Source organism: Solanum stenotomum, chromosome 6 (genome assembly GCF_019186545.1).
Source record: "Solanum stenotomum isolate F172 chromosome 6, ASM1918654v1, whole genome shotgun sequence".
Taxonomy (NCBI): Eukaryota; Viridiplantae; Streptophyta; class Magnoliopsida; order Solanales; family Solanaceae; genus Solanum; species Solanum stenotomum.
Window position 1 is genome coordinate 62,243,628 of NC_064287.1, and position 13,744 is coordinate 62,257,371.

The following is a 13,744-nucleotide window of genomic DNA, read 5'->3' on the forward strand; positions in this document are numbered from 1 at the left end:
CAAAATAGTCAAACATTTCATCAAATTTTCACAAGAATTTGGTTGGAACTCACTGGATATTGGCAAAATTATCCAATTAGAGAATTGAGCAATTTTCACATATAGCAAATATAAAAGTTATATTTGTATGTNTTTACCAACCAAATTTAGGCCATGTTGTCTCATTGAACACCTTTTACATTATTTTATTTATTATATTATATAGTATATAATATAAGTACTTTAAAAATATTTACTAACCAGTCAAAATAGTCAAACATTTCATCAAATTTTCACAAGAATTTGGTTGGAACTCACTAGATATTGGCAAAATTATCCAATTAGAGAATTGAGCAATTTTCACCTACAGCAAATATAAAAATTATATTTGTCTGTTATAGCTATAGTTTGCATAATTATGCTCCATAGCAAATTTTATATTTGCTATGAAGCTTTTGATTTGTATAATTCGCTAGATACATCTAATTTTATACAAATTGTTCAGTTTTGTATAAATTCATTTATACATTGTAATTTATATAATAAGATCTGTATTTATATAATTATAAGTGTATATGACGAAAATATATGTATTTGTATTTGTATATACACTTTTCTCTCGCTTTATACAAATACAAACGCATTTTATACATTTTATACATAAATGTATAAAATAGCTAATTGTATACCGAAAATGGCTAATTGTATATCGAATCAGATGGCAAAAAATGAGATATTTGTTGCGAATTACAAATAAAATAAAATATGGCTATAACATTTAATTTGAATTAATAGTTTGTTATTTCATACAATTTTCCCATAATTTTGGGCCTAGCTAGGATGTCTGTCCTAGTAACATGCTTGCTATTTTTACTTCTATAAGGTTAAAATTACACACTATCAAAGTACAGTGAATGAGGTTGTTCTTCTCTTAATTAGAGGTTTCGAGTTCAAGTCATGCGTATGAAAAAATCAACAATCTAAGTGTTACCCTACGAATAAGGCCCTACCCAATGCAAATCCGAATTGATCGCACACCAGATGAAAAAACAAAAAAAGAGAGAGTTAAAATACGCATTTGTTATAACATTGATCATAGTGAAAGCAGAACTAGAACATAAATTTATAGATTTTGATATTACTATTAAATAGAGAAATATTATTGGTCTTTAGTGTTACATGTCATACGTAAGACGTGTGCCTTTCCTCAAACTATCCACTCCATGCTCGTGCCACATTCTCAAATGTCACTGCTTAAAATATATCATCTCATTTAATTATATATATTAATCTTAATAAATCGTAAAACTTCAGTCATATTTCAATTAAAGTTGATACAGATCACGTTTAATAATGTTGACTTAATTAACTAATAGACAATTGAGAACACACAGATAATATTCAAAAAAATCGAACCAAAAGCATCTAATAATGAAAACAATTTATCATGTATTCAGATGCTCAATTTGAAACAAATCAAATCATAGTTCGAGCATCTAAATGAAGAGTACTTATCCATATATTAGACCTAAATAATTCATTCTTAGATATATACATGAAAAACCATAGTCTCAACTCAAATTTTGTGATATATGTATCTTGGTCTTTGCTCTATCCGCTCTAGAGAAACTCAATCTCTTTTTTCAAGGCCTATCGCTCTTAAACGTGTCATAATATCATTGGTGCCACACCTCAGCACCCCAAAAAATATGATTGGTCTCAAATGTTACATGTCATACATAAGACATGTGCCTTTTGTCCCTCAACCTATTCCATGCTCGTGTCACATTTCTCAATATTTCTATTCAAATTTCACTCCTCAATTCCCTCTAACAACCCAAAAAAAAAATATATCAAATCATTCCGGGGAATTAAATAATTCTTAATTTAATTCCCCGGTACGAGTAACGATTTTCCCCAAAAAAAAAAATGGCATCGTTACACATAAATTCGAGTGTGTCTCTAGGTACATTGAATAAAATTGAAACGATACAGAGAAGATCAACAGTATCCATGATACAAATGAAGCATGTTGGTGTTGTTTCTGCTTCATCTCTGTCTCTATCAAATTCGCGACCCTTAGACAGGGTCGCGAAAAATGATGATAGAAAAAAGGAAAAAATAATATTATCGAGAAATCTTGATGATTGGATGAATGCGTCTATGGTTGACATTGTTAAGAATTTGAAACAAGCACCATTACTTGTCCACATTTACGCGAATGAGGATGAGGATGATGATGATAGAGAACCGCGACGATCATCACCACTTTGGATCAAAACAGAGAGAGCTCTGTTTGAGAATTGGCCAATGATGAAAAATGAATGGGAAAGTGGAAAAACAAGAACCCCAGATGGATTGATTTTTGTTGAAGAACTTCGAGATGAAGAAAATAATGAAAATCACAATATATTACAAGAAGATGCAGATGAAGTGTTGACGAAATCTTGGGGTGTGATGGTACAGGGGAAAGGAATTGATCAAACTGGACCTGCTTGTTATTTATTGAAGACTAGCAGAGTTAGAGCTGGTAGAGGAATGGATTTATTTTGTACACATTTTTGTTTAGTAAGAGTTAAGAATTTTAGGGAAAGTGCTTTGAAACAATTTAAAAGTTGTTGGTTGTGATAAAATTCATATTGTTATGGTTTTAATGTTTTTTATTTCTTTATCTCAGATTGATATTTACTGTCGCTTACTTTTCATTTGGTAAAGAAATTAGGTTGGCCTACCTATCGGTTGAGACATAGGTGCCATGATGACTTCTGATTTTGGGTCGTGACAATTTTACTTAATGTCAATTGCACTTATGTCTCAACAACAATAACAATTACGTCTCAATGAGTTAGGGTCCAAGATCTACGAGGTACCTATTACCTTCTGGTCTTTCATCAATACAAGAACCTGATAACTTTGTCCATCAAACATATGGGAAGAAATCATCTTGCCCTCGATTGGAATTTGAACCCTAATCTATAATATTTTTCACGAACTTCATTGACCGATAGGCCAAACCTTTGTGTGCCTGGCTAGATGCACATGCACATTTGACACATCATATGCGCAGAACCCAGCATTATGAGCTTCAGAAGGTAATGCAGATAAGATATTTTTATCATCTTTGTATGTCTGAATAGATACCAGTTGATACAAAGTCCAGCAGAAATGAATCTGTATAATTCATTTATTTTAATCAAGTGTGGCTCTGTATAGTTCATATCTCGGGATCTCATCTCAACGCTGTAGTGCTACAAGACAACCTATACAATATACAACACCTAAGCCTGAGAATTACGTTGAATGGATACAAGATCTAGATTACAGCTGAAAAAACACAATGCTTGTTCTAGTTAGACTATATGTATCAAACATGGTGTATGTGCAATAAGTTAGGACGAGAGAGACATAATCATTCTGTTGAATGGAACTCTACAGCCAATTGGCTGCCGTCTTACTTGATATTGGCTGGATTGATAAATTATCTGAAACCTTGGCTAGGGAGCGGTATTGCAACTTTACACTCTCAGCATTATCTAATGTCTTTACAACATACCTGCACAAGTTGTACATTCAAATAAAGAGTCATTACTTGGCTAGTCGAAGAATTTTATCAAATACTGCAAGATGAGAAGAAGCAAATTACGGCATTAACTATATAGATGCAAATCGAGATATATTCCACAAAGAAAAAAGGAGAGAAGGAAAGAGTTGAATAAGCTATTCAGCAGTGTGCTCAATAGGCAAAACTCAGAAGCCTCTTGACAAGGTTCAATGAAGACAATGTGTTCAAAAATCTGAGTCAAAATTTGAAGGGTTTGGCAAAATACAACTAACTTGAGATTAACATTTCCAAACTTGAGCTGAAGAAATCTTTTTAATAAACTACTAACACAAAGTAAGCATTTTCAAGGTAAGCGAGTTTTTGAGATGGATTTTCAAGGTCAGGGATATGAAATACAATAAAATATGTTAAGCATTGCATGTTTAACTTGTGTTAAAGTATTTTAAAATTCATAGAGCATACCACTTATCTGAGTAATGTGCATGAACTCAGAATCTTCATATGGATCAAATCTTTCCCCTAAACTGTACATGAGTCATGTACAGTCATCACGGAATTTTTACTTGGCTAAAGTCTCAACATTCCCCACAGAAAAGGCTATGCTCCAAAGTTTTCCGGTAGAGAAGGAGAAAATCTAGAATAGAGTTGTAAAATATTTTGAATATGATTTTTGTTTAATATAGACAAAGAATGACCACCTTTCACTATTACTTGGGCAGGGCAAAGAGACTTACTCTATACGACACTTCATTTTATGTTTTGGACTACGCAAGTTATTAAAGAGGACTGTATCCAAGTCTCAATATGATAGAGCAGGCGTGTGTTTCATGTGAAAGGGGAATCAAGACATTTATGTATAGAAAACAAATAAAAAACAAAAGAGGCTTACAGATAACACCAAATTTCAGGAGTTCTGCGCAATGTTTGGATAAAGGAAGTAAATGAAGTGCAAAGGATAGTAGGAACATTGGTTATCTTTTGCTCCTACCATTGGCAAAACTAGAAGGGACGTAAAGACATTTACTTCCTCCTTTTCACCAATTATGAGGATGCATACACTCCCTCTTTACTCTCTGCTTCCTGCCCACTTTAGATGATAAAGTATTCCCTCTCATCTCCCTCAACTATCCAAACACGAGGAAATTACTTCTTCCTGCCTCTGTTACTTTCCCTCCCATAAAATTCTCCATTCATTCTCACGAACATACTAATTAAACTTTCTGTGGTGACCAGTGCTTCGCATAAATGTTTAATTCATACTCCCTCCATCCCAAAATAATTTATCTACAAGAGATTGAACTGTAAAATGCTTGAGTATATAATTATATGTAATCTGGCAGAGGAGTTAAGAATAATGGTATAAAATGTGAAAAGGTGGTCAAGTAATAGTTTATATTTAACGTGAAGTGCTGAAAGGAGCAAAGTTTTGTATTTTGAGATGGATTTACGTTATTTTGTGACTGAGGGAGTGCTTGACACAGATAGACTCTCCAACTTCCCAAATGGATGTCTCTGCTAGATAAGTCTAGATTTCTTTTATAGATGAGAAATTCCTGATGTCCAGGTGCGCACGGTTCAAAACACAACGGATAACCGGCCCACCTCTCTGCCCTCCTCCACTTAAGTACTAGGCTTCTGTCCATGGAAAAGTTCAAAGTTGTGAATTGTGCATAACCCATACATCATGTGCTGCACTTTTTCCAGTGAACCAAAATAAGTCTAGATTTATCAAGATTTTAACCTTTTAGGCTTAACAGATATTTAGAATTCAGATGTTGAGAGCATAAGCACAAAGGATATTTTAGTGGACATTTTTCAAAATCACTCTGAATTGCTTTAAAAAGTCAAAAAGATGTAATGAAATTCAAGAAAGCAAATATTGCAAAGTAAGAGATGTACCATCCATTCAAGCACTGAGTTGTAACAACAGCCTCACGACCCACAAAACGCTCAGGTGTCCTTTTGTTGCCCTATTTAATTAATAATTTCATTAGATAGCCCATTCAAAACCAATTAGGAAATGTAATTAAAATTCAGAAATAACTGGAAGAACCTTTATTATAACCCTGTCTGTCACAGCGAATGGAAACTGAACTCCTCTTCCTCTTAGATGATCCGGAAGTGCTGAATCACCAAAGGTCCCTCTATCCTGCATAGAGATATGATACTAAGACCATAAATAATTTTAGAGTAACGTCAATCTTTTGAGTACGAGAATAGATACTCCACACTTTTTCTTTTTCTTTTTAGTCTAAATTAAACAACGTTCAACATTCTTTCCACCTCATTTCAGGTAGTGATATAGTTTAGAAATATGGAAGTGGCAAACCTGATCATATCTCTCCTTTCTTCTTTTTAAAGAGCGATTAAGCTGTGACTCCTCTTCTCGGCGGAATGCTTGAATTGCAGATCGAAGAGCTACACATATATGGAAAGGCAAATAGATTCATCAGAAAAACCTACAATAAGTAGGACTGTATAAACTTACTCTTAGCCTCATTTAAAACCTTTAAAATGCAGAAAGGACCAATGAAGCACATAAAAATCAATCTATGCTATTTCGAGTACAGACATGTTTGACTAGAAGTTCAAAAAGAGAGTAAAACTAGGATCATAAAATTAGAGCTCAAACCCATGATGTGCATCTAACCCACACATCAGACGTTGTGCTCTTATCACTAGAACAAAGCCCTGAGGATCAGAGAAGAAATTTATCCAGTTGATTTAATGTTAATTTACTTTTTGACAAAGTAATGCAATGAGTTTTGGAAGCCCTTCTAGCTCTTAACAAAGGGTAAAATTTGTAGCTACAGGTGAAAGAACATGCGGGTTGTTAATTAGATATCCTCAGTCTGCTATGAGAATTTAACCTTGCTGCTTCTAGTTTGGAAATCAACAGCGAAGAGTTTCCTTCATCTGAAGAAGTGAAAATGATAAAGATGACATAGAATGTACACTGGAGAAATGGTGGTTCAGAAATAGACAAAGCAGCTTAATGTGCGAAAGTAGTGTGAGAGTAAGCATGATAAAGGAGTAATTTCTCTTCTATACTATTGTTGAGAAAGAAGACTTGGTGCATATTCCAAAAGTGGAAACATGAGATGTTTCCATTCTTTTTTCTTCTTTTTTTGAGAATGGTATGTGATGAGATGTTTTACACTCATAAGAACACCTAAGAAGCATGTGAAATAATCCACTGATTCTTAAGGACGTCTGAACGGCAAGTCAATTTATTGCAACTTGCAAGCTGCAATTGCTTGCTAGGATGAGATGTCTACAGAAGTGGGAAATAGAAGGCCAGAGGAATCAACATAGAATAATAGGCTAAAATAGGAAACCAGTCTAAATCACAAGAAGGTAAAAGTGTTGTCCTAAAGAGGGTCATGAAATGAGTCCCTGCTCTGAACCTTCAAGCCGTGTACTCAACAGTGTCGTGCAGTAGCAGATGATTTCCACAAACTAGGTCTCAAGATACAGGCATGAAGACTTGTGAGGATGCTTTGGGTTTCAAGGTACATAATGGTGCCAAAGGTTCCTAACATTGTTTGAACTTATGCAAAAGGTCAAGTCGTGTACATAGTTAAGAGGGAGGAAAAAGTTATCGAGGCAATGAATAATTTTTACTAGTTTTGACAATAGTTCATTTATATGTACTGTGATCTGGACATGTTACACCATTATTCTTAGATAGGGGCCAGTGAAAACCATGGTGATGTTTCCTGGATAGTGAGTCCATGCCACCACCAGAGAAGTCTCCCCAAGTTTTAGGAGTTTAAGATGACAAGGTGCTTCCACATAGGTTTTAACGATTCATTTATCTACTAAAACCCATTGGTTATCTTTTGAAAATAGTCCATACATGTGCTTGTATCATAATTCTGTATTAGAGTTCATCTTCCTGGAATCCTCAAGGATCCCTGGCACAAAGCTACAAGAATGAGCAGGTTTTCAGCACAAGAAATCATTATAACCTATTAAACTGGTAAGTAGTCATCTAATTAATGTTTTCTTGCAACACTTGCAACCCATAGAATGAAAATGAAATTAAGAGAATGGCACTATACAGGGGTGTTCATTGGTCAGCTCAGTTAGATTTTTTGTTTTTTTAAGAGAATTGAAACCGAAATGAATCAGTTTTGTTTGATTTTTTTGTCTTCGGTTCGGTTTTGGGTTGATTGGACTTGGACCTTCTCAAATTGAGCCACTAAAATAACATAATTTTGAAATAAAATAACTGCATAATTGAATTATTATATATAAGTATTCATAGAATTATAAGGTCTTACAAATAATATATATACATATATAAATTCAACTACTAATAAACAATTAAATTATTTTATACAATAATCATAAAGATTCAGTATTTCTATATGTTCGGTCATTTTTGGATAAAATGAACCGAATTACTGAATTACCAAAAAGAAAAGACCAAAACCTTTTGTTTGATTCGGTATTTTGGTTTTAATTGAATTATGAAACCCCAAAGCAACATCTCTTATACAGCAGCAGACATTTGAAAATGTACTGGCTTTCACTGGACAGCATTATCAAGTATTAGGAGAATCAGAGGAAATGGTATACTCAAGCTACCAAAAGTACAGAATGTATACTTACATAAATTAGGTAACACAGAGTCTTCGGACACCGCTTGTGAACAGATATAGCAAACTTTCTGAAAATACACCATAAAGGCTAATAAGACACTTACTTTAGAACTATAGTCCAGAGGTACACAGACTAAAGTCGGTGCAAATTTATATTATCTTTCGAAGACCTAGTTGCCAACTTAAATGGGAGAAGAAAATAATGCAAACTTTTGGTCTCGTGCATTTATGTGAAAGTACACATTCATTAAATATCAAGTATGTCATAACTATACCTACTAAGGTAAAAAGATAAACACTTAGACTTCATTATGCAGAAACATTAAATGACAGTGCAAACGGAGGATTACTGTAACTATTTTATTTGACAGGAGAAATGGAAGATTTGATAGATTAAGCATGCAATATTAGGGTAACTGTACCTACTAAGGTAAAAAGATAAACACTTAGACTTCATTAAATAACTGTACCTACTAAGGTAAAAAGATAAACACTTAAGACTTCATTATGCAGAAACATTAAATGACAGTGCAAACAGAGGATTACTGTAACTATTTTTATTTGACAGGAGAAACGGAAGATTTGATAGATTAAGCATGCAATATTAGGGTACAGCTTTTGCAGGTGGTATGGTTTCAAAACAGTAGGTCCTATCCATGTCAAATCTAAAATTAAACGCACTTGCATTTGATTTTGATATTTGCATCTCTACAACAAATGAAAATATTAACATTTTTTTGGTTATCGCTATGTAATCAAATGCAATGCAGTTCCCCTAAACTGAAAGCAGAGAGTAGCTTTTCCAAAGAAGCTTGCTTAAATCAAAGAGCATAATAACCACAGCCAGAACCCGAATTCAGGAACATATTCTCATATTATGCCAATGAAGTAGTCGGTCTCTCAATCTCATACATCTTGAAACAGAATTTGTTGATTAGGCAGGCATTGAATATCAAAATACTCAAACGAAAGAGCTAACAAGAAGTTTAGATGCATCAACAAAAGTTGGTAACAAACTGCTTCCAGAGGACATACCATTCTAATTATGTTCTGCACCCCACCACTACCAAAGGAATGTCCACAAGGCAATATCATCGCATCATCCATAAGCTCTCCCCTAAAAATGGCAGCATGATGTCAAGTGTGCCGCAAGCAACAAGATAGCTAAAATAATACATGAATCAACAACGGGAAATAAATTGAAAGAGACTACAAGAGAACATGATAATAAGTTGAGATGAATAAAATAATGCATGAGTCAACACCAGCAAATAATGTATAGAAAGAAACTACACAAGCAAATAATCATAATAACATTCTGACCTCTACTATAAGCATTACACTTGGTATCTCAGATTAGATATTTTTTTAAAATTTAAAAAAATTATGCAGCCATTAGAAGAATGAAGAAGTAAAAGCATACATCAGCCGCTTTCCAAGAAGCACACATATTTTTGACCAATGGTCATTTGGAAGATTCGTTTAATGAAAACTTGTAGAAACTAACAACATACTTCCTTTGTTCTATTGTATGCAACACATTTTCCTTTTTAGTAAGCTCCGAAAATATCAATACCTTTCAATAGTTAGAAGATTTAACTTTAAACTTTCTATTTTACCTAATGTCATGACTTTATAGCCACAGAAATGCCATAGCTTGTTTAAGACCTCAAGTCCCAAATATCTTTGTTTCTTAAACTCCATGCTCAGTCAAACAGGTTTGCATAAAATAAAACGAGGGAGAAATGTTAAATCTATTTGTCAGTTTCGTCTTTTTTTTATAAAGATTTGTATCCTGGTCAGCATGTGCCCACTCCTGACTCCACTATTCAACCGGTACCTACAACCTCCCACCAACACATGAATAAGGTAACGTTGACTTAAACAGATGGAAAGAAATCACCTAGTGTTTTTTTGTCTTTATTACGATTTGAACCCTGGTCTCCGAGGTTTGGACCCACTTCATTGACCGCTAGACCACACCTTTTAGTCCAGTTTCTATTTTTTTTTCTTTTTTTGTGGATTGGTATAATGCCAACCATCCCAAATTCAGGAAAAAACTTATAAAGGTAATCTAGGTAAAATTCACAAAGTCATTTCATCCCATAAATGCCCTTTTCTTTTCTCCCTTGTTCCTAGAACTAGAAAAGAAGTGGCATAGCACACCACAGTATAACTCAGAATCTAGAGCAAGTGTAGAGAAATCACCTATACTCTTCTATTCTAATGCAAGATCATGCTTGCTAACCCAAAACAACATGCTGTCATACATGATTTGCTTATAATTGCTTCCACATTACTGCAGCTTGATACATTCACCTAAAAGGAACCTCTATCATATAAACTGCTATTTTGCACAATTACCCAGTTTGTCACTTCACCTTGCAATTTTCTTTGTTCCAGCAGTCAAAACTAGAACCTCAGGGAAAGCAAACAACTTTCAGTAATAACTTAAGTCTTTTAAGACAGACTAGGGGCTAAAACACAATCTATGCATTACTTACAATCTAACATGTCAAGCAGCTAAACCAGAAGAACAAGCGAACAAACAAAACAGATTATAAAACAAGGAACTTACGTAATTGGATCAGAAAGAATAGTTCTCAAAGACTCTCCTGATTCATTTGAAAAATGAGCTTCCTTTCTTCCACTAAATCCACACCCATTCTCAAACCCCATTTCCTTCTGCCCTGCATTTGACCCTTCCGGTCCCTGCAAATACTGATTATAATACATATCCCCATCAACACTAGCAATTGTCACAGCATTTCTCACATCGAGACCACCTTCATTTCCCGACGGCCCAACATTCCCTTCCTTCACACCTTATTCAACAAATCAATCAATCAAAAACAATATCTCAATTCCAAAACAAGAAAAACAATAAAATCGTCAAAAACTTACCAAATGTAGAAACACTTTTCGTTTTATCACTGCCAACTACTTTACTACTACTATTACTATTAACTTTATCACTACTATTATTCTGATGATGATTACTATTTTCAACTGTAACAATCCCCTCCACTTCATTCTCATCATCATTATCCTCATCATCCTCATCCTCATCCATATCGTCATCCTCCGATCCATCACCATCGCCATCGCCATCGCCATGGCTCTTCCTAGTCCAATCACCATCACCACGGTCGTCACCGAACATTTGACGGCGAAAATCATCAGCTTGTGGTTGATGTTGATTAAGAAAGTAATGATGTTGATGATTATCATACTTGTCTATGAATCCGGTAAGCTCCCTTGTAGTTTTTGGACCTGGATCACCTGTAACAGACCCGACCCGACCCGGAGGTTGTGGTGGTGGTGGTGCGCCGCAGCTGAAACTGCTTTCATGAAAAACTAGCTGTGGATTGAGCCCATTTTCCACCCTTCGAGCTGAAACAAGTCCCATTTCTTCAGAAGCCATGGGCGATGCTGAATGAAGAAAAAAAACCCTAAAAACTGAACCAGAGAGACGCTAATTTCTGAAAATTTGAAGAATTGAATTGAAGAAAAACATCATTTTTGGTGATTGAAGGAACAAAATGAAATTTGTTTTTTTAGGGAAAAATGGTTAAGGGTTAGGGGTTTTAGGAAGAAGGTTAAAACGACGTCGTATTTAAGTAGTTAATGTAGTAGTAGAAATAGAAAGTTGGTAACGTTGTCTCCGCACACGACAATGATTGGAACACTATTTTTTGCCACGTGTAAGAGAAAAGTTACGTGGTGACAACGTGGATTGTGGTAGAATGATTGAGATTTTTTACTCGAGTTCGAACTTCTGAGAATTAATAAAAATTTATGATTGTGGTGCTCGAGCCAGTTTTATGCACCTCAACTAATTCTACGGGATGTCTGTCACCTCCCACCAGCAACAGATACTAGGTAACTTTGTACACCAAGGTTAGGACATATGAAAAAAATCACCTAGTGTTTTTGTTTTTGCTAAGTTTTGAATCTAGGAACTCAGGGTTTTCAATCACTTCATTGATCACTACGCCACGGACAGATTTCTCGGCCAATAAAAAAGAGTTACCAACTAGATTTGGCAGCTAACATTTAAAGGAATAAGGTGGGCTATGCTAAACCAATAAAATATTTTTTATCGATTTTTGGTCTTTAACGGTGGGGATGTACATTCGGTTTTTCGATTTGGTTTTGTACTATTCGGTTTAGGTTTTTCAGTTTTTGATTTTGAAAAAGTGTAATTCAATCCAAACCAAAATAAATCTAGTTTGATTTGATTTTTCTCTTTTCAGTTTGATTTTTTTTCGGTTCGGTTATTCGATTATGTCAATAATTAGAAACATNGTTTTGAATCTAGGAACTCAGGGTTTTCAATCACTTCATTGATCACTACGCCACGGACAGATTTCTCGGCCAATAAAAAAGAGTTACCAACTAGATTTGGCAGCTAACATTTAAAGGAATAAGGTGGGCTATGCTAAACCAATAAAATATTTTTTATCGATTTTTGGTCTTTAACGGTAGGGATGTGTACATTCGGTTTTTCGATTTGGTTTTGTACTATTCGGTTTAGGTTTTTCGGTTTTTGGTTTTGAAAAAGTGTAACTCAATCCAAATCAAAATAAATCTAGTTTGATTTGATTTTTCTCTTTTCAGTTTGATTTTTTTCGGTTCGATTATTCGATTATGTCAATAATTAGAAACATAATCAAAGTTATATTTGCAATTTGAAAATAAAAATAATATATATATATATATATATATAAAATTGAATCTCTTAAATATACTTTCTAATATAAATCACAAGTAAAACGTAAAACGTAAAACACAATACTTAAAAGTATATATCAATTCTAGATGCTCAAACATAAAAAATAAACTAAATCATAATGAAAGACAATAACTAAAAAAGACAAAAACAGTTAACTCCAACTTAATTATATATATATATACTATTCAAATTTTTTGGTTTTTCGGTTTTCATTTTTCTAAATCCAAAATCAAACCAAACAAAGTAAATTATTAATCCAAAATCAAACCAAAAAAATCAATTCAAAATAGAATTCGATTCAATTTGGTTTGATTTGATTTGTTGGTTTAATCCAAATGGTGCACATCCCTACTTAACGGTTCGATTTTTAATTTAGCCGATAAGAAAATGCTCATGTAACAAATATATGATTTCTCCAATATTTTGGTTTGGCAAGACATAATGTAACTTTCATAATGCTCGTAAAATAGAAACATTAGTAACTAACATGAAAAGATCTATACAAGAGCTACATAAATAAAAGAACTAAGACAATAATGTGAATTGAAGGGCAAAAAACTATACAATTACGTATTCAGACATTAATTTATTTACTTACTATTTCGAAAAAGAATTTTTTAAACTTTTAAAGGAGTATTTTCAGAAAAGCGTCCTCAAATTTCATTTTCATTAACACTAACTTGTTTGTGATTTATAAATATTACAATTGTCTTTTTTGTTTTTGTTTTTTTGAACTTTTTTTTTATATGTTCATCATTAATGCAAAAAAAATTATAAGTAATTTGACTTGTTTGATCTTACAAATATGATTATTTTTTTTGTTCCAATAAAAAGTATCTAAAGATAAAATATTTCTAAATT

General features: G+C 33.6%; 2 protein-coding genes across 2 annotated transcripts; one reads left to right on the forward strand and one right to left on the reverse strand.

The window, feature by feature from the left end:
- The first annotated feature begins 1,809 nt into the window (after positions 1-1,809).
- On the forward strand, positions 1,810-2,616 carry LOC125867993 (uncharacterized). The gene has a single exon (XM_049548586.1). The coding sequence runs from the start codon at positions 1,909-1,911 to the stop codon at positions 2,605-2,607; it is 699 nt and encodes a 232-aa protein (XP_049404543.1). The 5' UTR covers positions 1,810-1,908; the 3' UTR covers positions 2,608-2,616.
- A 501-nt stretch (positions 2,617-3,117) lies between these two features.
- Positions 3,118-11,709, reverse strand: LOC125868332 (U-box domain-containing protein 62). Its single transcript, XM_049548986.1, has 8 exons — positions 11,053-11,709; positions 10,727-10,973; positions 9,184-9,265; positions 8,159-8,216; positions 5,871-5,959; positions 5,595-5,690; positions 5,441-5,511; positions 3,118-3,532 (listed from the first exon to the last, which is right to left on the reverse strand). Exons 1-8 carry the CDS (start codon positions 11,570-11,572, stop codon positions 3,409-3,411), a joined length of 1,287 nt encoding a protein of 428 aa, XP_049404943.1. The 5' UTR covers positions 11,573-11,709; the 3' UTR covers positions 3,118-3,408.
- Between the last annotated feature and the right edge of the window lie 2,035 nt (positions 11,710-13,744).